A 25,596-nucleotide genomic window follows, 5' to 3' on the forward strand; every position below is an offset into this window, starting at 1 on the left:
CAGGTCATGTTACTGGTACAGAATAATTATCATACGGTATTTTAGTTTTTTATTATACAAAATTCGGTAAAATGTCTAAAAATAAAAAAATCAAATGAATAAATATTACATATTAGGAGATATCTAGTGATATTACCAAGTTGGCTGATCTAGTAAAACTCAATGTACACGTAATTTCAAAAAGATTATATATTTTTCCGCATTTTTTGTTGGAAATGCTGATGAAATATACAATATTCTGATGAGCCATAATCCCTTGGCTTTTCTCGTTGGATATTTTTTGAAAATTAATGTGGTAATACGAATTGATGAAACATTTATCAAAATATTTCCAAAAGATAATAATAATTTGAATTTTGGTAAATCTTGTTCATTGAACCACTATGTTATCCCTTTCAATGACCTGAAAGATTTGTTTCATGATCTAAGGTCCGTAGTAATAAAATGAACAATAGATAATTTGGTGGTTTTCGCAACTTTTATCAACCAAAATATAGATTTTAACTCATAAAGCATACACCTAAAGTGCGAAATATAAGTCAATAAAAAGCATCAAGTTTATGGGGTTCACCCTCAAATAATTGATTTTGATAAAAATTGTCGGTTTTGACAAAATCAAATAATTACGATGGAATAAACTATACATTATTTTGTCGCTTTTGTTAGATTTCGCAATTGAAATAAAGTTGTCACTTTTGACACAATGTCAACATCCGAATCAAAGACAAGTGACAAGCCAGTAGATCCGGAGGCTGACAAGAGCCAATGGCTTAACGAAATCTTTGAGAGGGAACCAGAATTATCAGTACTTAGAGAAAAATTATTACCTCTCACTGGAGGAATTTCGTTTGCAAATGTTGTCTTCACGGATACAATACAAGATACATCAGTAGCAAATAGGTATGAAGTTTTGAATTTAATATCTCAGCATTTGAAACTTCTTGGACTTTATCATACTGCAGATGTTTTAGCGAATGAATCGGGATATAAATTTTTAAATCCACCAAATGATGACTGGGAAACGTCAGATCTTAGGATGATTCTCTCACTTTCACTAGGTCTCCGAGATAATCCATGGGACGTTCCTCCTGAGCCGAACCATCATTACGTTCCGGAAGAGCATGAAGAAGATTACAACGCGTCTCCATACCGTGAAGATCCTACAAAGATCTGGGAAGAATATATGGATCCGAATATCAATTCTGTTTACGGTGATAAATTATCATATAGCAGCCTTAAGGCATCTTCCCTCCGTAGAATTGTCGTTATGATGGTTCATCCGATTAGAGAAAAAACATTAACTGATGATGATATTCATAACATTTTCTTGTCTCTTCACTCTATTACTTCCTCCGAGCACTTCTTCGAATTGTTAATGCATCTTTTCTATCTAAGGGGCCATCCAACTATTCTCGATGACTTATCTACATTTGAAATTCAACCTTTAAGAGTTAACATCATCAACCTCATTAAAAAGTGGCTCACATTCCACGGCCTGTTTATCGGAAAGAAGACCCTTAAGCTTATCCAAGAATTCCTTAAGACAATTTCCGAAGATACAGCACAATTCCAATACATCAACAAAGTTACAGTATCGTTGCTTGCATCCATGCCAACATTAACTTACGGAAGAAAATCAGGCTCCTTGACCCAAGAAAAAGAGCGGCCACTTATACCAGATCCTCTGATTATTCTTTCTTCCGATCTGAAGTTATTCGATCCGGATTCGAAGGAAGTTGCAAGACAAATCACTTTACTGAGCTACGATGTTTTCGCAAGCATCCATTCTCTTGAATTCTTCAATGCATTTTCTCCAAAGCACCAGAGATTCAGTACCCCAACCCTCAACGAATTCAGCCTCTTCCACGAACGTTTACAGCTTCTAGTTATGGAAACAATCGCTTACAGCCCAGATCCAGCATCAACTTACAAGAAAGCTATGATGGTTTTCGAAAACCTCAAGGAAATGTGCAATTTCCAAGCTACAGCAGCATTTGCACAGGTACTTGGCCGTACAGATATTCAAAAATTATGTGGAATCGACGATAAGGACCAAAAGAAGCCAGAAGACCTATTCTCTGGTGGCGAAGATTACGACAATCGTCTTAAAGAAGCTTACTCCGTTTACAAGAGTGCAATTCCTAACATGGATGTTGAAATCAAGAACGGAAAGGTTTCAGAAGACGAAATGCCAGTGTTTCTTGGTGGTCTTATCAACTGGGAGAGAATTAGAAAGCTTTCTTCGAAGGTTGCCATCATTTACAGACTTCAGAACACAAAAGTTAACTTTTACCCAGTTTCTCAGATCCAGAAGGTCATTACACGCGGTGCAATTCATGACGAAAGAGAGATTGAACTGCACATCAACCTTCGTAGCGATGTAATTTTAGAGAAAAAGTGAGAAATTCATTTTTTACTTGTATTTTTATGTCATATTTTGTTTTTGAAAGATAGTTGGATTGTAAATCGCTCGTTTCTTATATACTTAACCTCCCTCTTTCTAAAAAAAGATGAAAATAAAATATTATTATTAAATCTGATTTAAACAATCATTTTTTTGTGGAAAATTATGATCACCATAGCCTGTACTGTGTATGTGAATATGAACAAAATTCCAAAAATTTTTTGAATTTCAAAATATAAAATTCATTTTCTAAGAAAATAATTTCATTTTTGAGAAAATGAAAAAAATTTGGAAAATTTAATATCATTGATTATCTTTTATTTTAGATAAATTAAAAATTGAAAGGGAAAAATGATATATTTTGGATAATTTTTTTTGAGATAATAAAAATTCTACAATATTTTACTAATTTGGCTAGATATTCATTTTAAAGTCCTTTAATGTTCAAGTATTGTTTTGTTAAAAATACATTAATCTTTGTATTTCACAAGATACATTTCATATTTCGATATTAAAAAAGGATTTGGATTAAAATAATAAAATATATCTATCTCTATTTAGTCTTAAATCAAATAAACCTCATCTTTGACGAGTCTCATTGCCATTTCACCGCCACATAATCTTTCAAGAGCAAGATCATCATATTCATTGAAATACAAGAACACAGGGATATCCTTTGCAAGTTCAGAAACAAACTGAGGATATGTTGGTGCTCCGTAGAAGATAATTCTTCCTGTATCCAAGAATTTTGGTCTGAAATGGAAGTAATATCTTTCAGTAATGAGCATAACAGCATTAGGATCTTCTGTATATGCCTTTCTCATCTTAATTGAGTCCTTTTTAGTTGCTTCATCCGCTAATTCCAAGAAGATTACGCCGCTGTCGTCCAAAAGCTTTCTTGCTCTGTAGAACAGCATGGAACTAGCGAAGAATATGATTGTCCTTCCAGGCTTATCGCTAGCAGCTCTCCATGCCTTGATCTGCGGCAAAATTCTCAACTGGAAAATTTTGAAATTTTGGTCGGCGGTTGAAACGATATTTGGAGCCGGAATTCTTCTGAAAACTTGTTCGACACCAGGGTTAAAGAGGGATTTAGTGAAACTCTGTTTGACGATGTTACTTCCTCTTATGTTTTCGAATGACGAGAACAAGGAAATCATCTCCGGAGTCATAACAGTCGCGTAACCAATGTTTTGACGCATTTTCGGATGATTTTTATCCGAAAAATATGTCCTCAGACGGCTCCAGTCTGTTTCTTCGACTGTCATTGGTTTCTGGTTGATTGTCTTGATGCATTCCGACAATCTCTGGCTGTTCTGGACCTCGAGAAAGTCGAGTGTATCGAGGACAAGAATTTCAATCGAAGAAAGGAACGATGTATCTTTGTGTAGCATGATGCCGACGGGAGAAGCAATGACAATCTGGGACTTGCTCATCTGTTGGCATAAGGAAATCTTGTCGCCAAAGAATCTAATCGCGGTTTTGAAATCTTGTTCGTTATTACCACCAAAATATGCAAGCCAGTCTTTCGGATGGCTTTGGATAACACCATTTGGAACTTCTGCACCATACTCAAGGCGGAAACGATCTTCATGCTCGATCAAAATATCTTCTGGAACAAATTCAAGAAGATCGCTTACGAATTTGTAGGCTTGTAACTTGGAGCTGGCAATAATAAGTACAACTGTTGGTGTAAAACCACTATCGCGCTTAAGAGAACCTGTAGGACGATTCTTTTTTGCATCAAAGTCATTAATGACATGATTTAAGACGTGAAGTGCGGTAATTTTACGGACTTCGTCAATTGTGTCCTCTGGTTTCGTTGTGTAAAGGAAGTCTTCGTAGTCAAAAATTGGATTTGCAATAATTTTGTCCATAATTTTCTTGCATTGCTTTGTATTTGCGAGTAATGGGTTGAGTTTGATCGGTCCTTTTGGTAATTTAGGAAGTGTTGTGCGTAAAATTCCATAAGGAGAATTATACATTTGAGCTTCTGGTTTTGGCTTTGAAAAATCATGCTCCATTTCATTGAACCACTCGTTGAATTCTATCGGTGCTCCTGAAAGCTCTATTTGTGGTAAGTTTTGGTAAATATCAACATCATGTTGCTGAATTTCGATTTTTTCTTCTTTCTTTTCTTCTTGTTTGTGTTCTGTCTCGATTTCAGTATTGACTACATCCTTGTTTACCTTAGATAGTAGTTTTAAAAAGTCAGCAGCTGTTCTCTTCATAAAAAAATTTTTTTATTGAAAGACAAAATCTTCAAAATCTTGGCTTTCTTCAATCATTTCATGAGAAATTCGGCCAAATTCTTGACATAATAGAACAGTGAGGATCAAAAATCTGATATAATGTAATGAATATGCATGCGTTTTAAATTTTTGATGATGAACTTGAATTTAGGCTGTAATCTGTTTTCGATTGCTTGGAGTATAGGGATAGTTTTGCATAAAATCTTGAATCTCAGTCATATGCAATAGTGGTGAACTTGAAACACCTTTGGTATTTTTAATTGTATTATTATTTGAAAATCTGAAATGATTTTGAATAGAATCATTACATAACTCGATGTTTTAAGTTGATTCCTTGGGTTTTTGTACGCCTGTGAGGTTTATTGATTAACGTTTATAATTAATCAAGCGTAGAAATCTTAATCTATTGTATGAGATCCATAAAGCTAAAGACCACGAAGAGTTTAATACAAACATTAATTCCTGATTTGGTAAAAAAGTAAAAAAATCAGTTAAATTTGCTCAACCAATTACATTAAATCCTTTAGTTAACCTTGTGGAAGTATTCAAGGGACTCCTTGGGTGATGGCTTGATTGTAGCATCACCGTCCTGCTGCCATGTAGCTGGGCAAACTTCGCCGTGCTTTGCAGCGAACTGGTAAGCCTTGACAAGGCGGATGATTTCTGTGACGTTACGGCCAACATCTGGGTGGTTCATCTGGACGTGGCGAACGATGCCCTCTGGGTCGATGATAACTGTGCCACGGAGTGTGTGTCCCTCAGATTTCATGTAGAAACCGTAAGCTTCGGAGACGGCGTGTGTAAGATCTGAAAGAAGTGGGTAGTGGATTTCGCCGAGGCCACCTTCCTTACGTGGTGTATTTTGCCAAGCAAGGTGTGTGAAAACGGAGTCAACAGAAAGGCCAAGAACCTCAGCACCGAGCTTCTTGAACTCCTCGAGCTTGTTGGAGAACTCAATGATTTCTGTTGGGCAGACGAATGTGAAATCGAGTGGGTATGAGAAGAGAACGAGCCACTTGCCCTTGTAGTCAGCGAGCTTGTACTTCTTGAAGTCGCCATTGAGAACGCCTTCGAGTTCAAAGTCTGGTGCTTGTTGTCCAACTAGCATTATGTTAAAGTGAAGTCATTGTATCAAATTTTGAATAAAACATTTTTAATTGGCCGCCTAACTATAAAAAGACGTTAAGAATTTTGAAGTGGCTAATTTGCAATTTAATAAGTTCATTCTCATGTGCTCCTTTGAATTTATCCAAAAATTTTATAACAAAAACTGTTACACTGTTATAGACCGAAAATAGATTTTTTCGGTTTTCTCTTCAAATAATTGAAAGAATGATACTATTATAGGTTTATTATATTATATAGCATATAATCATGCTATAGCCGAAAATTATAAGTTTTGAGAAGATTGAATATAACACAAATAAATTTGAATGTAAGTTAAATTGCTTGTTGTTTTTAATAGCTATTTAATGAGAAATACAATATTGCAAAATTCAAATTGAACGATTGAAAGAACAGAAAAAGTCATTCTTTTCAATTTCGAATATGTTTCATTGTATTTATAATTATATGGCAAATAAGATATTTAAACTTGATTTTTGAAGGAAAATTCACAAAATTGAATAAATTCAAATAATTTTTATTCAAAAATAAACTAGTTATTTGAGTTTACTATTAATTATCTATTCAAACTACAAAGTTTGTAATTTAAAATATTTTGTGAGATCAGATTGAATTAATTCAAGGTTTTTCAATTAATATTAATGACCATATTACGCATTTTCGAACATTCTAAACCAAATATATAAAAATGGGAGACGAATGTTAAATTTGCTAGACATGGGGGAGTTGTCTGCAAAGTTTTAGCTCTTATCTCTAACAAAAAATTAATTTTTAAAAAAATGACCGAATACGTTTCATAGCGAGAAAAAAATAAAAGGCAAGATAGAATTTTCTAGACATAAAGAAGTTGTTTACCGAGTTTTAGCTCTTATCTCTAACAAAAAATTAATTTTTAAAAAAATGACCGAATACGTTTCATAGCGAGAAAAAAATAAAAGGCAAGATAGAATTTTCTAGACATAAAGAAGTTGTTTACCGAGTTTTAGCTCTTATCTCTAACAAAAAATTAATTTTTAAAAAAATGACCGAATACGTTTCATAGCGAGAAAAAATAAAAGGCAAGATAGAATTTTCTAGACATAAAGAAGTTGTTTACCGAGTTTTAGCTCTTATCTCTAACAAAAAATTAATTTTTAAAAAAATGACCGAATACGTTTCATAGCGAGAAAAAAATAAAAGGCAAGATAGAATTTTCTAGACATAAAGAAGTTGTTTACCGAGTTTTAGCTCTTATCTCTAACAAAAATTAATTTTTAAAAAAATGACCGAATACGTTTCATAGCGAGAAAAAAATAAAAGGCAAGATAGAATTTCTAGACATAAAGAAGTTGTTTACCGAGTTTTAGCTCTTATCTCTAACAAAAAATTAATTTTTAAAAAAATGACCGAATACGTTTCATAGCGAGAAAAAAATAAAAGGCAAGATAGAATTTTCTAGACATAAAGAAGTTGTTTACCGAGTTTTAGCTCTTATCTCTAACAAAAAATTAATTTTTAAAAAAATGACCGAATACGTTTCATAGCGAGAAAAAAATAAAAGGCAAGATAGAATTTTCTAGACATAAAGAAGTTGTTTACCGAGTTTTAGCTCTTATCTCTAACAAAAAATTAATTTTTAAAAAAATGACCGAATACGTTTCATAGCGAGAAAAAAATAAAAGGCAAGATAGAATTTTCTAGACATAAAGAAGTTGTTTACCGAGTTTTAGCTCTTATCTCTAACAAAAAATTAATTTTTAAAAAAATGACCGAATACGTTTCATAGCGAGAAAAAAATAAAAGGCAAGATAGAATTTTCTAGACATAAAGAAGTTGTTTACCGAGTTTTAGCTCTTATCTCTAACAAAAAATTAATTTTTAAAAAAATGACCGAATACGTTTCATAGCGAGAAAAAAATAAAAGGCAAGATAGAATTTTCTAGACATAAAGAAGTTGTTTACCGAGTTTTAGCTCTTATCTCTAACAAAAAATTAATTTTTAAAAAAATGACCGAATACGTTTCATAGCGAGAAAAAAATAAAAGGCAAGATAGAATTTTCTAGACATAAAGAAGTTGTTTACCGAGTTTTAGCTCTTATCTCTAACAAAAAATTAATTTTTAAAAAAATGACCGAATACGTTTCATAGCGAGAAAAAAATAAAAGGCAAGATAGAATTTTCTAGACATAAAGAAGTTGTTTACCGAGTTTTAGCTCTTATCTCTAACAAAAATTAATTTTTAAAAAAATGACCGAATACGTTTCATAGCGAGAAAAAAATAAAAGGCAAGATAGAATTTTCTAGACATAAAGAAGTTGTTTACCGAGTTTTAGCTCTTATCTCTAACAAAAAATTAATTTTTAAAAAAATGACCGAATACGTTTCATAGCGAGAAAAAAATAAAAGGCAAGATAGAATTTTCTAGACATAAAGAAGTTGTTTACCGAGTTTTAGCTCTTATCTCTAACAAAAAATTAATTTTTAAAAAAATGACCGAATACGTTTCATAGCGAGAAAAAAATAAAAGGCAAGATAGAATTTTCTAGACATAAAGAAGTTGTTTACCGAGTTTTAGCTCTTATCTCTAACAAAAAATTAATTTTTAAAAAAATGACCGAATACGTTTCATAGCGAGAAAAAAATAAAAGGCAAGATAGAATTTTCTAGACATAAAGAAGTTGTTTACCGAGTTTTAGCTCTTATCTCTAACAAAAAATTAATTTTTAAAAAAATGACCGAATACGTTTCACAGCGAGAAAAAAATAAAAGGCAAGATAGAATTTTCTAGACATAAAGAAGTTGTTTACCGAGTTTTAGCTCTTATCTCTAACAAAAAAATAATTTTTAAAAAAATGACCGAATACGTTTCACAGCGAGAAAAAAATAAAAGGCAAGATAGAATTTTCTAGACATAAAGAAGTTGTCTACCAAGTGTCAGCTGTTACTTCTTCTCAATACTGATATAAAATAAAAATCTTTATTATTTATTTAACCTTTATTGTTTCATTAAACTTCATTTATTTTATATTATAGTTTTATTCTTTTAGCTACTTGTAAAATAATCTAATTTTATATCATCATTTTACCGGATTATTCTTCAGTACATCGATTGTGTATCTAAAATAATATCATTATCCTTATTCTGTTTTTTCCAAAATTCTTTTAAATATCTTTTTTGGTTAGATTACTTTATACTTTTTACTTTTATTTTTTAATTTCAAAAAAAATTTTGGTGATTGTTCTATTCTGTTACAATGTGCATTATCATATTCTAATGAATTATTCATTACATACATTTAAAAAAACTTGTTAAAAATGAAATTAAAAAATTATGTTTATTATTACGCTGTGAATGTGTCAACAGCGGTCATGCCTGTATCTGTATCCCATATTTGCCACAACCTTTCTGTATCTGCATTTGTGTATTTCGGTTTCAGCTGATACATTTGATTTGGCGTGTAATTTGTTCCAGTTAATGGATTAATTGGGAGATCTTCATGCGGTGTGTTATTATTGTACTCCCAAATAAAGGCAGGAATAGCCTGAATGCTTTGGCAGCGCTCCAATGTCGGCCAGAATCTCTCAATGAGTATATAAGAATTTCCGAAAAAGTGACACCCAAAAAGTGACACTTTCAATAGGGAGTAACACTTAAAAAGTGACAATTTAAAATTCACAATAAATAAAAATAATAAATTTTTTAGTCTATTAAATTATTCTTTTCTTTGAAATCCTCTAAAAATTCTTCGAAATGTTCTAAAATATAATCTGGAGAATTATAACAAAATTCATTAATTTCTAACATATACGTATCTAACAATTCATTTGGAATTTCAAACGATCTTAAATATGTAATTGAATTTTGTATCTTCTCATTTATTTGAGAAAGTTTTTCTTCAGCATTTTCCAATAAAAATCTTAATGGATTCAAATTGGCTTCTTGATTCTGAACAAAATTTAATACTTGGTATAAACGTGATTGAACTTCTCTTTTCAATTTTGTTTTATAATCTGTCAATCGAGGCTCGCGAATTCTAATTGAAGGAATAAAACCTGTTTGAAGTAAATCGTTTTTAATACGATAAAAGTAATTGGGTGCAACTTCTTCTAAAAGATTTTTGACAAAAACATCAATTCTTTGATTTTTAACGCAGCCAAAATCGTGATATTTTATCTTTTTAAATAAAGATTCAGAAACGTTATTCACAACGGTTAATTCATTTGGTCTGGCAGCGGCTATCCACATCATAGCCAACAATTCCTTATACAAAATTCAAAAACTTGGGTGCAATCAGTTCTGATTGCACCCAAGTTTTTGAACTTTCTTGAGGGAATTAAAGGGTGAGAGATTTATAGTCTATCTATATATCTCCCACCCTCTAATTCCCTCCCTGACAGCGGGAAACTTTGTCTGAATGTTAAACTATTCAGACAAAGTTTCCCACTGTTTGCGAAGGAATTGTTGGCTATGATGTACTGATTCATGATCAGTACATCATAGCCAACAATTCCTTATATAAAGTTCAAAAACTTGGGTGCAATCAGAACTGATTGCACCCAAGTTTTTGAACTTTCTTGAGGAATGGAAGAGTAAGAGGTATACATTATGAATATATACCTCTTACCCTTCCATTTCCTCTCTGACAGCGGAAAACTTTGTCTGAATGTTAAACTATTCAGACAAAGTTTCCCGCTGTCAGCGAAAGAATTGTTCCATCTGGTGCATAGAGTGTGAATCTATGCACCAAATGGAGCAAGTCCCTCGCGAAATTGCCAAAACTTGCGTCGCATTTCAAAGATTGCGACCCAAATTTGGCGATTTCTAGTAGAGATGGAGTATTTTGAGTCACTGACCTATATGCAGTGGCTCAAAGGGCTCCATCTCTACTTTGAAGCAAGGAAACTTTCCTCGAAATTTTGATAATTTGAAGAAAGTTTTCAAGCAATTAACAAAGGATTACTCGCTATGAGGTAAAAATTCTAGATTTTCACCTCATAGCGAGAGCTTCCCTTTCATTGCTTGAAAACTTTCCCTAGCTTCAAAATTGGGAAAGGGCTGTAAAGTCGACTCCGATACCAGCAGGTACCAGAGTATTTAAAAGAGAAGCCCTCGTACGAGTTTCTATGAAGACCTTCTCATTCAAGAAGATCTTAATAAAATCGTACGAGGGCATTGGAAACTCGCGTCTGGTACATGTTGGTACCAGAGTGTTTGAGATTTGAAGACTCTGGTACTAACATGTACCAGAATTTATGATGAATTTAAGATGGACCATTATAAAATGGTAGCGGTTTGTTTCAAAAAAATTTTAGATGAGATTTGCATAGATATAGATTATATGATTTATACATATGAAAAATAATATATAAAAATATAATTTTGAGATAATTATGTAAATAATATTTTAAAATTTGAATTTGAGGTATAATTTTATAGTAAATATATTATAAAGAGTATTTATATAAATATTGTAAAATAATATAAGTAATAAAAATTGAGACCCCTCCCTGTTTTTGATGTTTTGTCACTTTTCCGGTAATTCTTATTGTTTCGTTATTATTGTACTCCCAAATAAAGGCAGGAATAGCCTGAATGCTTTGGCAGCGCTCCAATGTCGGCCAGAATCTCTCAATCTTCCCATTTTGGTAGGGAGAATGAGAGTCTGTATGCCGCCATTGGACGCCCCAAAGATCAAGTAGATCTTGAAAGGCGCCCCTATTTTCTGAACCGTTGTCGGTCCAGAAACAATAAGGGCGCCAAATTCAATGAAGGCGGAAGCCGCAACGTTCGCTGTCGTCGCTGCCAGCATATCTGGTATTTGTATACACGCTAGGACTTTGCGGCTAAAATCGTCGACTATGCCATAAATATATGGCCACGAACACCCCTAAAAATAATGAACATCTGCGTGCCAGATAAGATTGGGTGAAAGCGCCCAATATCTTACTGCTGTTTCTGGCCCGGCATGCTCTAATCGCGTCTTGGTGAAATGATTTTCTTTGAAGTATCTGCGTACTTCTCTATAAGATACATCAATTTGTTGTAATTTCAAATGTTTCCATTGTTTTGTTTGACCACAGGGAAAGGCCCAGTGGTCATGTATCACAGCAAGAGCTTTGATTTGGTCGTAGGGATTGACCCTACGACCTTTCTTGCCTTTAGGCAATGGGATATTCTGTAAGCTAAATTGATTTTGTAAAAAAGATTTTGAAACATCTAAATATTTGAAATCATTTGATTGAAGGGTTGGGGCGATGGGAACATGGGTGCAAGCTTCTTCCCATGTCATTTTACCTTCTTCAATCTGATTGGAAATACAAATTAGGTAAATTCGATCGACATACCCTTTGTAAGGATTCATTCTAATGAAGTACGTTAACAATCAAAATATTCTATAAGTGTCTAGTATGGAATTCAAAAGAATAAAGAAAATGGTAACGTAAATAAACGTATTATGAAATAATTTATAATTAAAATGAAAAAAAGAAAAAATAATAAGTAAAGTGACTGGAAATGAAAATGAAAATCAGTGTACAGTTTTATTTTTTTCTCGCTGTGAAACATATTCGGTCATTTTTTTAAAAATTAATTTTTTGTTAGAGATAAGAGCTAAAACTCGGTAAACAACTTCTTTATGTCTAGAAAATTCTATCTTGCCTTTTATTTTTTTCTCGCTATGAAACGTATTCGGTCATTTTTTTAAAAATTAATTTTTTGTTAGAGATAAGAGCTAAAACTCGGTAAACAACTTCTTTATGTCTAGAAAATTCTATCTTGCCTTTTATTTTTTTCTCGCTATGAAACGTATTCGGTCATTTTTTTAAAAATTAATTTTTTGTTAGAGATAAGAGCTAAAACTCGGTAAACAACTTCTTTATGTCTAGAAAATTCTATCTTGCCTTTTATTTTTTTCTCGCTATGAAACGTATTCGGTCATTTTTTTAAAAATTAATTTTTTGTTAGAGATAAGAGCTAAAACTCGGTAAACAACTTCTTTATGTCTAGAAAATTCTATCTTGCCTTTTATTTTTTTCTCGCTATGAAACGTATTCGGTCATTTTTTTAAAAATTAATTTTTTGTTAGAGATAAGAGCTAAAACTTTGCAGACAACTCCCCCATGTCTAGCAAATTTAACATTCGTCTCCCATTTTTATATATTTGGTTTAGAATGTTCGAAAATGCGTAATATGGTCATTAATATTAATTGAAAAGAACCTTGAATTAATTCAATCTGATCTCACAAAATATTTTAAATTACAAACTTTGTAGTTTGAATAGATAATTAATAGTAAACTCAAATAACTAGTTTATTTTTGAATAAAAATTATTTGAATTTATTCAATTTTGTGAATTTTCCTTCAAAAATCAAGTTTAAATATCTTATTTGCCATATAATTATAAATACAATGAAACATATTCGAAATTGAAAAGAATGACTTTTTCTGTTCTTTCAATCGTTCAATTTGAATTTTGCAATATTGTATTTCTCATTAAATAGCTATTAAAAACAACAAGCAATTTAACTTACATTCAAATTTATTTGTGTTATATTCAATCTTCTCAAAACTTATAATTTTCGGCTATAGCATGATTATATGCTATATAATATAATAAACCTATAATAGTATCATTCTTTCAATTATTTGAAGAGAAAACCGAAAAAATCTATTTTCGGTCTATAACACAAAAACTGTTACACGCTCTTAAATTTAATTGTTTTCAATACAAAATGATTCTATCAACCATGGAGTACTTATTTGCAAGAAATGACGAATAACTGATTCAAAAAATATGAGATGATTTCTACATCTTTGAAATACGATTGAGGAAGTTCATAGCAAGAAAGAACTACTGCACGTAAACGTAATACATGAACTCAATTGTTCCAAAGATTGCTTGTTTCAATTATATATCCAAAACAAGCTAACAATATAAAGATACAGGCCATTATGAATATGCTTAGATTATAAACGAAATAAAAAGCTGGATAATTCACTCTTACAGTAATTTTTAGTATGCCCGCAAAAAATACCAAAATTTTCATTTTCTACATTGTATTTTAGAGACATGGAGTGATAACACGTGTTGCTCCATGTTGAATCACAATTTAGTTTATCAATTTTTAACTTACTTATAGTTTAAAAATAATATAGTATAAAATTTTATGTATTTATAAGTTAATCAATAATAAAATATAAAAAAAGTTACTGAATACGAGCACGGATTCTCTCTATAGATATTGGATCTTCGCCAAACAATTGCATAACAAAAGATTCATCATCCTGAATAAATTGTTTCGCGATTTGAATGAGTGTTGAGAATGTTGTACTTGAAAGGTTCATTTTTGCGAGTAGTGTATCGCTTAAAGCAATTGTTTGAATAACAACCCTTCTCCACTCTTCGCCTACTAATGGATACAAAGCATGAGTTATATGGGAAGAAAGTGTTGAATAGATTAGATCTGAGAAAGAATATTCGTTTTTGACTGGAAGCTTTGATAAAACAAGACCTAAGAAGTTATTATCGAAATTCTGGCCTTGGATATGAATAAGGGAACAAACAAAAGCAACTGCTGCCATGCATGTCTCCCAATAGAATCTTTCTCCACTGAATTCACTCTGCAGAATTTCACTTACAGCAGATAAAACATCCTCATTGATTTTACCAGGGGATTTTTGAAGAATAGAGTTCAAAGCTTTGATAGGGAATGGCGGCATAGTGAAATCACATAATTCAACAGTTGATAGCATTACCTTTTCAAACTTTGTCTTTGCTATTGATTCTAATTGAACTTTGTTATAACATTCATTCAAAACACTAACGAAATAAACTTGAACTTCAGGACGAAGGTTTCCAATGTTCTGTGTCAAGTTAAGGATAGCATCCATTGGGAATAATTCAGGATGATTCATCAATAAGATCCTGAAGAATTGGCAGACATCTTCATAATTCTCAGTAGTAAATCCACCACCAAGTTTATTATCTTCTTCATCCAAAATCTTTTCATCAGCATCTTCATCATCTTCGTCATTAAATGGATGATTTACTGAGAAAACAGAAGCTGCTTTCTGGATGTATAATTGGAGCAATTCTTGGTTCAAGTTATTTTTAGTTGCTTCATACTTTAGTAACTTCGAAAATACTCTAAACGCTTTTCCTTTAATTTCTGGCAAACATGATTTTTCATCAGAGAAAATATCAAAGTAATTATCCAAGAAAGGTGTTGGATCTTCACCAGAAAGGAAAACGTATTCGAGCATTCTTGGTGTGCAATTTAATGCGCATTTAGCAACATCTTCGAATGGAATATCTGTCATAGAAATTGCAGCATTAAACCATTTCCTTACATCTGTTGTATCTTCTGGATCTTGTTCTACATCTTTGTGTCCTGGAATCAACAAAGGACAGAACTTGAAGATGTATCTGATTAAAATATAGCAGTTGGACAAAATGTTTAAGTCTTCTCTTAATGCTGTTGGCATTCCAAGTTCATCGAAAATGAAAATGTCTGCTGTCAAAATTCCATCAATAAACTGATGAATAATTCTTCTGAATTCAACTAATGTTTCTAACTTAGCTGCGACTAATTTTTGAAGGGAAATCAAGAGAGACAATCTAAGTGTTTTATCATCTGTTAACATATAATTGAATAACTGATCCATAATAACCTGTAGAACATCGACATTCGATTGTTCCATGATGGCTTCTCTCAAATTTGGAGAATTAACTAAAATGTTTGTAAGTAATTCAATGGCATATCCTTTAATGGCAAAATCTTGGTCGTTTGTTGTCATTGCAATTTCAATTGCAACAGGAATGAAGTCACCAATAAGTGTTGTAATTTCTCCTTTCGATGAGAAAACTAATTCAGAAAATGCATTTGTTACATCAACAATTTGTGATGGTTTTTCATTGAGTAATTTCAAGTACATTTCAACAATAATTTGGTACTTTGAAGATGATATTGTTGTGTTCTCAATGACAGATTGAAGAGTTCTCAATGCTGGAGTAAGGATTCCATCTTCGTATTCGGAAGAAATGAATGGTAAAACTGTTTCAACAATTGCATCTCCAAGTTCGTTTTGTGTCTCATGTAATAACATTGCAGCATCAGCCAATGTAATAAGAACAGCTTCTACAACAAAAGGATCTTGTAGTTCTTGCATAAATTTGATTGGAAGAAGAATTGCGTCCTTCAAATATTTGTTTGTCTCTGATCCTAAGCTATCTTGAGAATAATAGATCATTGCAAGGGCAGCAACTGCTTGTTCTTTTGAGCTTGGAGTGCCAATAACACTCATAAGAGTTTCGAAGAAGCTTTGAACACCATTTGATGCAATTGTAGCTGTTGTTGAGGCAATTGAAGTTAAATTATCGTTATCATAGAAGTTTGTTTCCTCAAATGCTGCTGTTGCGTAATTATAAACAATTTGAAGTAAGGTTTCAAGTGATTCTTCGCAAATTGATGGATTGAATAACAATAATGCATTAATCGGAATGAAAATGTTTTTATGCATTTCAGAAGTAAGACCTTCGGTTTCAAGGAAGTCAAGAAGACCTTTTAAGACGTCTTCTGCTTGGTATGGTAAATTATCAATGCTAAGTGCTTTTTCTAAACTGTCTGAAAGATTTTTGTATATTGGCATAATGGTGTCGTTTGGTTTGATGTATAAATTGAAAAATGCTTCAAAAATACCACCGTAAGGAGATAAATCAAGTCCAGAAATGTTAAAATAGACAGCAAGCATCTCAGAAGCAGCTCTAATTCTATCAGCATCTCCAGATTCGTATTGCGTTTGAAATACGTTGATAATAAAACCTGAATTTTGTTCTGCATCAGTGACAGCCATATGTGGTGAAACAGCATTGATGATTTCAATAGCACAAAGATGCGCTTCCTTTGATGGCTGTTCAACGAGATTAGATATGACTCCAAAAATCTCTGGCCATGAATCGATTTCTGTCTTAATTATAGGTAATGTCGCATATAAAAACTGAGAAAGAAACTCATGTTTTTGATTTGCTGAGATAACACGTAATGAAAGGTTCTTAAATTGTTCTTTCACTTCATCATTTTCTTCAAATGATTCCCAATGTGCCATGAGCATTCTCTTGAGCATCGGAACTACCCATTTCTTCACTGATATATCAGTAGACTTCTCTAGGTATTCATAGACTGTTAATAATGATTCCGCAGAACTTTCAAAAGCTTGAATTTCTTGGAGGTTAGCATCTCTAACATCAGCCTGTGTTGTCGGACTCATCTGAATATCAAAAAAACTCTTTAGTATGTTGGTCATGGTCTCGAAATGTACCTTCTTAACGTATGATTTTAAGGAAAATTTTTGCCTAATTGAAATTTAATGCCGGAAAATATATTGTCATCTGTCAACAATTGTAGATTTTGAATTTCGCGACTAAAAATGTGACACTGAAATCAAGGGTATCAAGAAGCTATCCTAATACATAAAACAGAAATGATAACTCAGGTTGTATATACTACCCAAGTTTACAAGGACAAAATAAATGTTGACACATGTTCATACTTCGATGATTTTGAAAATAAATCAAGATTAATTCAGTTACAAAATTAAATTAGTTGATTCCTATCTGGACCATGCCTATTGTATGAAAACTTCTAAAAGGAGTATAACATATCAGAAATTCTAATTAGCTTGAATAATTCTGCGATCCATATTCATAATTGATAAAAAAAGTCATTGTGAAAGCATGATATAGCTTACAGATGAATAAATTTATGAGAAGAATCGTGATCTATGTGAGTTGGATATTTGTTCATTAAGTAATATTTTTCTAGTTTTGAATACTTTTATGAAGAACGGCAAACAATAAGCTTTGGAACATCGCCTTAATGCTATTTCCATTAATACAATAAACTAATCAACTTTGAGTTTTATGAAGAATTGAGATTTTTGAGAGTTTTCGAAATTTCCAGAATATATTTGGAATCTTTATTGATAGTACAGCAATACATTTCTCTTACATCGAATAAAAATTTATCAGTAAAGAGTTATGTCAGATTTTTGAGAGAGAAATGAAAGCTTATGTTAGAACACTGATTTTCTTTCCAATTATGTTTCTTATCACAATGATGTCTTGGCAGACAGTTGCTGGCAAGAATTTCAGACCATATTACATGTATGTCCCAATTTTCAAATTTTTATATGAAAAATTCTCAGGCGTACCACAAGGTAGAGCACAATATCCACAAGCCCTTAGCATGTTCATCAACACCGAAAACCTAAGAAACCTCGCTATCCCTCCAAAAATGGGTGGTCCAGCAAATCAGACAATGTATCTTCTTATTGGCTTTTCATTACTTTTCTCTGTTATACTGATTTTCATTCCAAATAGTGTTTTTCAATTTATTGGATTTTTATATGGAATGAGTGCTACATTCGGATTTATGCTCTCATGTGCAACGTACCATAATGCAGGATTATTCTCAATGCCATTCCCAACATATTTATACGTTTTATTTACAATTTTAGGTCTTGCTTCAATTATTGTTGATCCAATCAGATTTATACGTATGTATCTTAAAGACTATCGCAGGATGGAGTAAATTCGTACACAGTTCTTTAACTTACAATTCAATAATTTGAAAATTAAAATTATTTAGTTTTTTTTTGTTTATAAAAAGAAATAAATTGATAACATTGATTATTTTTATTATTAACAAACGATTATTAATCAAAAATAAAATAATTTTTTCAATGATGGTGATGACGGTGTCCAAACAATGTATTGAGGTCTTCCATTGTATGCTCATCAACTTTCGGATCGTAATCCGGTGGATTTCTCTGATATTCCTTTCTGAGCTTGAAATTGTGGAAAAATGTCTCGTTTAGGCCTTCTTCACCTGTTTTCAGAAGCACGTTTTTGAAGGCCAAACCGCCATCTTGTGTCCACAATTCAAAGCCGATTCCGGTTATTGGAGGCATAAAATGAGGATTACTTGGTTTGTAGTGGTATTTGTTAGGTATACGTTTTTGTACCCACTTTCCCTTGTAATTTGGATTCTTTATGAGTGGTTTCTTCCATATACCTCTGTAATTTGGATTTTTGATGTAAGAAGGTTCCCAATGACCACAACCAACAACTCCTGGGGCGTGGCATTTAGGATTGGGGATTATTGGTGGAATAAACTCGCCAAATAAATTGTCATCCCAATCTTTTGGTTTTGTAGCGGAAGGATCAGGAATAAATGGTTGTTCGTCAACAAGCCATCCTTCTGGCGGTTGAGTTGATGGATCTTTGATGACTGGTTTTGCATTATCATCCCAATCTGCTGGTTTGACTGCAGTTTCATCAACAATCATCTCTCGTTCATCCCAATCTTTTGGTTTGATATCGTCTGGGTCAGGAATGATCTCGTGACCGCCAAATGGAGGTTCGAAATCTGTAAGTAAAGAACCATTGAAATATGGCTCACCATCGTAGAAAATTGTGAATGTTTCGTCAGGTTTGAGCATGAGAGTAAGCAAATGATTCAATCCATCTAAGTAAATTGCTGGAGGATTCTTAAGTACGTGTTCTTCGTAAACGCGTGATAATTTGTTCTGGTAAACGAACTTCAGATGTATTTTACCTGAAAAGTATTTGAATTCTGGTCCGAAAATTAATGTAGGCGTTGTTTTCTCGGAAAGATTATTTGGATGAAAACCAGAAAACTCGTCATATAGCTTAATATAGCCTGATGACAGAGAAAGATATCTTGGGAATCTGTATTCGTATTGTAAAATCACTGTTTTGTTATAATTAATAAGTCTTTGATTAAGATAACGCGAAAATGCATATTTCTTCTTGCCATCTTTCATAACTAGTGCTCTATCGATCTTGCATGTCTTCGGTTCTGCTAAATCATATATAGCCATTTGTCCATCGAAGCCTTTTACGGCAGTTCTTGACCAATTCTTAGGATACTCAAGAGTATTGAAAGGTTCAAAGACAAACACACCTGGTGGAAGTTTTGGTGGCTGGCATGGAGGGATTTTAGCTACAAATAAAGAGAAGAAAATCATTTTTAGTGAAATAAAAAAAATTTTCTTCTCGAAGTTTTTATAAGGAAGTGATTATGTAAAGTCTTCATTTCATAATTTCCAATCACAACAGTCTTAGTGGTGATAATAGCAAACATTTTCACGATCAATATAACTTGAAATCCCATGGAAATCAAATTCTTGAAATTTAGAATACAAAATCTAATCAATCTAATAATAAATTTAGAAGTAACATCAAATGAGGCTTCTTATCATTATAGGATTAGCGATTTTTCTAAACCAAAAATCTTTTGTCAGTTTTTTCTCTGAGATAACGTGTTTTTTTTTGATTTTTTCAAGTTTCTAAAAAATGAATGTTAAGCGCTTTCTATCCGATTCATATAGGAGAAATATTGACCATAAGATCAATACTCTTGTGATGAGTCGGAAATCTACTAAAAACACAAGGGAAGGCGCTCAAACAACTCAAATTTTAAGTCGAACAGCACCTTTACCAGCATTACAATCAGCAAGGAAAACAAATTACATATCAGAATCAGATGCAATCGAAATGTATCAAGACAAATGTACAGATATGCATTTAAAGCAAAATTCAAATGCACAAAAAAGATTTGTTGAACAATTCATGGGCGCAATTCAAGCGAAATCATTAAAATTCTCAGGACTTGGTCTTGGACCAGGTTGTGCGAATCGTTTAGTTAATATTCTTACAGTAAATCGACAATTTGTATTTTTAGACCTTTCACTCAACAGATTTGGAGATCGCGGTGCTGAAGAGCTCGGACGATTCGTTGCTGTCGATCCTAACGTTATATATATCGATTTACGATCTAACGGAATTGATTGTCAAGGAATGAAAGTATTTTTCAGAGGATTACTATTCAATAATCACATTACAGATCTTGATTTAAGTGCTATCGATGGAATTGAAAGGAATAAAATCGGAACTCATGGTTGTGAAGAACTTGCAAATGTTCTCATCAAAAACAAGACCCTTTCCAATCTTAACATTGCTACATGCGGTATTACAGTTGCGGGATGCAAGTTATTAGGCCCTGCTCTCGCCCAAAACACTTCATTATATAAATTAGATCTTACGGCCAACAGATTTGGTGGCGCTGGTGCTCTTGAGCTTTTCAAGCATGAAGACAGTTTCGGATGTTTACACACCCTTATTCTTTCAAGAAATGCCATTGATGATACAGCAGCAGAAAAAATTTGTCAGAGACTTTCCAGCTGTAAAACATTGAGAGTTTTAGACTTAAGTGACAATAATCTTGGTACTCCTTTCATGAGGAACCTTTGTACTGCATTTTCCAATGGTGCAAAACTTCATAATCTCTCTCTTTCGAAGAATGGATTATGGGGAGAATCCGCGGATTTCATCAAAATTTTGATAACGAATTTCAATGTTCTTCGACATTTCGACATCTCTTCCAATCCGTTTAAAGATGATGGAGGCCAGATAATTGCCGAATCATTGTTAAAGAACAATTTTCTAAAGAGTTTGAACATGAGTGATACAATGATTGGAGATGAAAGTGCAATTAAGTTTGCACAAGTTATTCAGCATCATCCAGCATTGCAAAGATTGATGTTGAACTCGAATAACATCACAGATAAAGGTGGTGTTCCTATGGCACAAGCTTTAGCTGAAAACACAACATTGTCTTTCATTGGATTGAGAAATAATGAATTAAAAGATGATGCAGGAAATGAATTATTAAATGCATTGACAAAAGGAAAAACAGTTGTTGATGTTGATGTTGCGAACAATGATTTCACATATAGATCATACGTACAACTAGCCAAAGCAATTGAAGTCCACAGAAGAGAATTGAACTCAAATGTTTCAGATGCCGCACAAAAACACATCGAATGGCTCAAAGAAGAAGAAAAGAAATTGTTCCAATGCAGAGCTGATATAAAAGAAGAAGAATTTGCTGTTGAAGACGCACAAGAAGAACATAGACAAAAGGTTGAACAACTCGCTGAAACGAAGAAGAGTAAAGAAGCAGAAATTTCTCAACTTGAAGAACAACTTTCGAATTTGAATAATAAATATGATGAAGTTTCCGAAGAAAGAAGAGAATTAAGTGCAAAATTGGCGGATGAAAAAAGAGTTCTGGAGAAGAGGCAAACAGAAGCAAATGAACAGTATCAGCAGCTAAATACAAAGAAGCAGACATTGCAACAGAGATTGTCAAAGGCTGAACAGAACAGAAAGGAACAACAAAAGCAGAATTTGCAAGAATTGGCTGATTTAAGATCAAAATTGGATTTGGCCAAACAAGAAATGATGCAGGCAATACAAGAAGTGATGGCTGCAAAGAAAGCAAAGAGCATGACATCAGCTGCTCAGCCCCAACAAGCTCCAGAAAACGCAGATGACGCTGTAACAAAGAGAAGTGGTAAATCTTCGAAATCTGGAGTAAGTGGTAAAAGCGGAAAGAAAGGCAAAGGCAAGAAAGCAGCAACAGAGTCAATAAAGGAAGTCGCTGAAGTAACAGAAAATAATTCAACTGAATCAAATAATAATAATCCTACTGAAGGAAGTGTATAAGATTATAATAAATAAATTTGTTTGTTTTATAGATACTTACTTAAATTTTTCTAATCTTTAAAAGTGTTTCATGAAATTTTCATGGAACAATTTTATTTTTCTAAAATCGAATAATAACATTACATTGTCTTATTGAAATAACGATACAACACAATAATTAGGCAGCAAACATTAATCAGCTCCAAAATTAATTTTTGAAAAAGATATCTTAGTGCAATTTTAATGCATATCCTAGTTACTAGCAACCTCATACTCATAAGCAATCTATTTCAAACAGAAATCCTCATATCAAGGTTGGAAAACAGAGAATGTATTTCAAAAACTATTTAATTCATTCTTTTGGAAGTATGAATTAGCTTTATATAGTGAATAGAATTGATTCAGATAAAATACTCTTAATTTTGATTATTTCTTCTTAAATTTAACATAAAATGGCCATAAACACATTTAATATACAATTCTTTCGTGCGATATCATCATATCAAGCTCCATTTTAATGATAAGCTATATGATTTTTAATATGATACTCGAAACGCCATGTTATAGACCGAAAATAGATTTTTTCGGTTTTCTCTTCAAATAATTGAAAGAATGATACTATTATAGGTTTATTATATTATATAGCATATAATCATGCTATAGCCGAAAATTATAAGTTTTGAGAAGATTGAATATAACACAAATAAATTTGAATGTAAGTTAAATTGCTTGTTGTTTTTAATAGCTATCTAATGAGAAATCCAATATTGCAAAATTCAAATTGAATGATTGAAAGAACAGAAAAAGTCATTCTTTTCAATTTCGAATATGTTTCATTGTATTTATAATTATATGGCAAATAAGATATTTAAACTTGATTTTTGAAGGAAAATTCACAAAATTGAATAAATTCAAATAATTTTTATTCAAAAATAAACTAGTTATTTGAGTGTAATACTAATTATCTATTCAAACTACAAAGTTTGTAATTTAAAATATTTTGTGAGATCAGATTGAATTAATTCAAGGTTCTTTTCAATTAATATTAATGACCATATTACGCATTTTCGAACATTCTAAATCAAATATATAAAAATGGGAGACGAATGTTAAATTTGCTAGACATGGGGGAGTTGTCTGCAAAGTTTTAGCTCTTATCTCTAACAAAAAATTAATTTTTAAAAAAATGACCGAATACGTTTCACAGCGAGAAAAAAATAAAAGGCAAGATAGAATTTTCTAGACATAAAGAAGTTGTTTACCGAGTTTTAGCTCTTATCTCTAACAAAAAATTAATTTTTAAAAAAATGACCGAATACGTTTCACAGCGAGAAAAAAATAAAACTGTACACTGATTTTGTAATAAACAGAAATTCATCAAAAGTGACAACTCTCAATTTTTTGACATTTGTAAATTCTAAATTGAATGAGAAAAATGAAATAATACTAAGCATAATACAATATTCTAGATTTAATTATAATTAGGAAAAAGTTAGTTTTGAGAGTACTTTTCATAGGCATATAGAATGAAATCTTCTGAAAAATAATATCACATAAACTCATATTATTTTCTAATATATAACTATTTTATATAAAAATCAAATTCAATGATCTTAAAAGCGAAGGATAAACCTCAAAAATTACGAATATAATGAGTGGGAATATAATGCTTATCTATCATAAAACCATATGAAATATCAATTTTTGCTTTACGCCTAATTTTTGACGACAATTAGCAAAATGTTAAATGTTAACACTCAGTCCATTTGAATATGAAAAATAAAATTGACTTTGATTAAATGTTTTTATTTATCATGCAATTCTTCTTGCGACCAAAGATTTGAATAAAAGTTCAAAAAATAAGATAGCTTAAAAAATAATATACGGTAGTGTTTACTAATAGATGAATAGTATATAAATTCTATTAAAATGGATTTGATCCAAAAAAATATATAAAATTTGATCATAAATAAAATCGTTTTAAATTACTTCTTCATTTAAATTATAACAATTATTTTTGGTTTTATATTTTTTTGGATCAAATCCATTTTAATAGAATTTATATACTATTCATCTATTAGTAAACACTACCGTATATTATTTTTTAAGCTATCTTATTTTTTGAACTTTTATTCAACTCTTTGGTCGCAAGAAGAATTGCATGATAAATAAAAACATTTAATCAAAGTCAATTTTATTTTTCATATTCAAATGGACTGAGTGTTAACATTTAACATTTTTTGCTAATTGTCGTCAAAAATTAGGCGTAAAGCAAAAATTGATATTTCATATGGTTTTATGATAGATAAGCATTATATTCCCACTCATTATATTCGTAATTTTTGAGGTTTATCCTTCGCTTTTAAGATCATTGAATTTGATTTTTATATAAAATAGTTATATATTAGAAAATAATATGAGTTTATGTGATATTATTTTTCAGAAGATTTTGTGTTCTTCTTCAAAATTTTATTTTTTTATTAAAAAGAATCTTTACAAAATATACATTTACTTTAATTAATATTTAAAAACGTGCTCTATCAAAAGTTCCAAAAATTCAATATTTTAGCTTTTCTGAGGTGTCACTTTTGATGAATTTCTGTTTACAACAATTTTAATTTTCATTTCCAGTCACTTTACTTATTTTTTTTCTTTTTTTCATTTTAATTATATATTATTTCATAATACGTTTATTTACGTTACCATTTTCTTTATTCTTTTGAATTCCATACTAGACACTTATAGAATATTTTGATTGTTAACGTACTTCATTAGAATGAATCCTTACAAAGGGTATGTCGATCGAATTTACCTAATTTGTATTTCCAATCAGATTGAAGAAGGTAAAATGACATGGGAAGAAGCTTGCACCCATGTTCCCATCGCCCCAACCCTTCAATCAAATGATTTCAAATATTTAGATGTTTCAAAATCTTTTTTACAAAATCAATTTAGCTTACAGAATATCCCATTGCCTAAAGGCAAGAAAGGTCGTAGGGTCAATCCCTACGACCAAATCAAAGCTCTTGCTGTGATACATTACCACTGGGCCTTTCCCTGTGGTCAAACAAAACAATGGAAACGTTTGAAATTACAACAAATTGATGTATCTTATAGAGAAGTAGGGTTGTTAGATTCCCGACGATAGGTGTCTTGGAAGATTTGCCTGGTGTCATCATAGTGTCTTTAAATCAAAAATTTTATTTTGGAGTTAGTTTTATTGATTTTTCAATAAAAAACATTTCTAAAACAAGAAAATAAAACGAT

At 31.7% G+C, this 25,596-nt stretch overlaps 7 protein-coding genes across 7 annotated transcripts, besides 7 other annotated features; 3 read left to right on the top strand and 4 right to left on the bottom strand.

The window, feature by feature from the left end:
- Positions 1 to 703: 703 nt before the first annotated feature.
- Positions 704 to 2,523, top strand: TVAGG3_0568470 (guanyl-nucleotide exchange factor protein; the record flags this gene model as incomplete). Its single annotated transcript, XM_001309667.2, has 1 exon — positions 704 to 2,401. One exon carries the CDS (start codon positions 704 to 706, stop codon positions 2,399 to 2,401), a length of 1,698 nt encoding a protein of 565 aa, XP_001309668.1.
- A 444-nt stretch (positions 2,524 to 2,967) lies between these two features.
- TVAGG3_0568480 (U3 snoRNA binding) lies at positions 2,968 to 4,757 on the bottom strand (the record flags this gene model as incomplete). The annotated part of the gene is made up of 1 exon (XM_001309666.2): positions 2,968 to 4,635. One exon carries the CDS (start codon positions 4,633 to 4,635, stop codon positions 2,968 to 2,970), a length of 1,668 nt encoding a protein of 555 aa, XP_001309667.1.
- Positions 4,758 to 5,064: 307 nt separating this feature from the next.
- On the bottom strand, positions 5,065 to 5,776 carry TVAGG3_0568490 (peroxiredoxin protein; the record flags this gene model as incomplete). The annotated part of the gene is made up of 1 exon (XM_001309665.2): positions 5,180 to 5,764. One exon carries the CDS (start codon positions 5,762 to 5,764, stop codon positions 5,180 to 5,182), a length of 585 nt encoding a protein of 194 aa, XP_001309666.1.
- Positions 5,777 to 5,937: 161 nt separating this feature from the next.
- Positions 5,938 to 6,773: a mobile genetic element.
- Positions 6,774 to 8,811: 2,038 nt separating this feature from the next.
- Positions 8,812 to 8,840: a mobile genetic element.
- Positions 8,841 to 9,348: 508 nt separating this feature from the next.
- Positions 9,349 to 11,314: a mobile genetic element.
- Positions 11,315 to 12,605: 1,291 nt separating this feature from the next.
- Positions 12,606 to 13,446: a mobile genetic element.
- Positions 13,447 to 13,967: 521 nt separating this feature from the next.
- On the bottom strand, positions 13,968 to 17,027 carry TVAGG3_0568540 (armadillo (ARM) repeat-containing protein family; the record flags this gene model as incomplete). Its single annotated transcript, XM_001309664.1, has 1 exon — positions 13,968 to 17,027. One exon carries the CDS (start codon positions 17,025 to 17,027, stop codon positions 13,968 to 13,970), a length of 3,060 nt encoding a protein of 1,019 aa, XP_001309665.1.
- A 786-nt stretch (positions 17,028 to 17,813) lies between these two features.
- On the top strand, positions 17,814 to 18,367 carry TVAGG3_0568550 (uncharacterized protein; the record flags this gene model as incomplete). Its single annotated transcript, XM_001309663.1, has 1 exon — positions 17,858 to 18,349. One exon carries the CDS (start codon positions 17,858 to 17,860, stop codon positions 18,347 to 18,349), a length of 492 nt encoding a protein of 163 aa, XP_001309664.1.
- Positions 18,368 to 18,478: 111 nt separating this feature from the next.
- TVAGG3_0568560 (unfolded protein binding) lies at positions 18,479 to 19,832 on the bottom strand (the record flags this gene model as incomplete). The annotated part of the gene is made up of 1 exon (XM_001309662.1): positions 18,498 to 19,808. One exon carries the CDS (start codon positions 19,806 to 19,808, stop codon positions 18,498 to 18,500), a length of 1,311 nt encoding a protein of 436 aa, XP_001309663.1.
- A 304-nt stretch (positions 19,833 to 20,136) lies between these two features.
- On the top strand, positions 20,137 to 22,350 carry TVAGG3_0568570 (uncharacterized protein; the record flags this gene model as incomplete). The annotated part of the gene is made up of 1 exon (XM_001309661.1): positions 20,137 to 22,350. The coding sequence occupies one exon, from the start codon at positions 20,137 to 20,139 to the stop codon at positions 22,348 to 22,350; it is 2,214 nt and encodes a 737-aa protein (XP_001309662.1).
- Positions 22,351 to 22,890: 540 nt separating this feature from the next.
- Positions 22,891 to 23,673: a mobile genetic element.
- A 16-nt stretch (positions 23,674 to 23,689) lies between these two features.
- Positions 23,690 to 23,726: a mobile genetic element.
- A 1,176-nt stretch (positions 23,727 to 24,902) lies between these two features.
- Positions 24,903 to 24,940: a mobile genetic element.
- Positions 24,941 to 25,596: the final 656 nt, after the last annotated feature.

This window comes from Trichomonas vaginalis, chromosome II, assembly GCF_026262505.1.
Source record: "Trichomonas vaginalis G3 chromosome II, whole genome shotgun sequence".
NCBI lineage: Eukaryota > Parabasalia > Trichomonadida > Trichomonadidae > Trichomonas > Trichomonas vaginalis.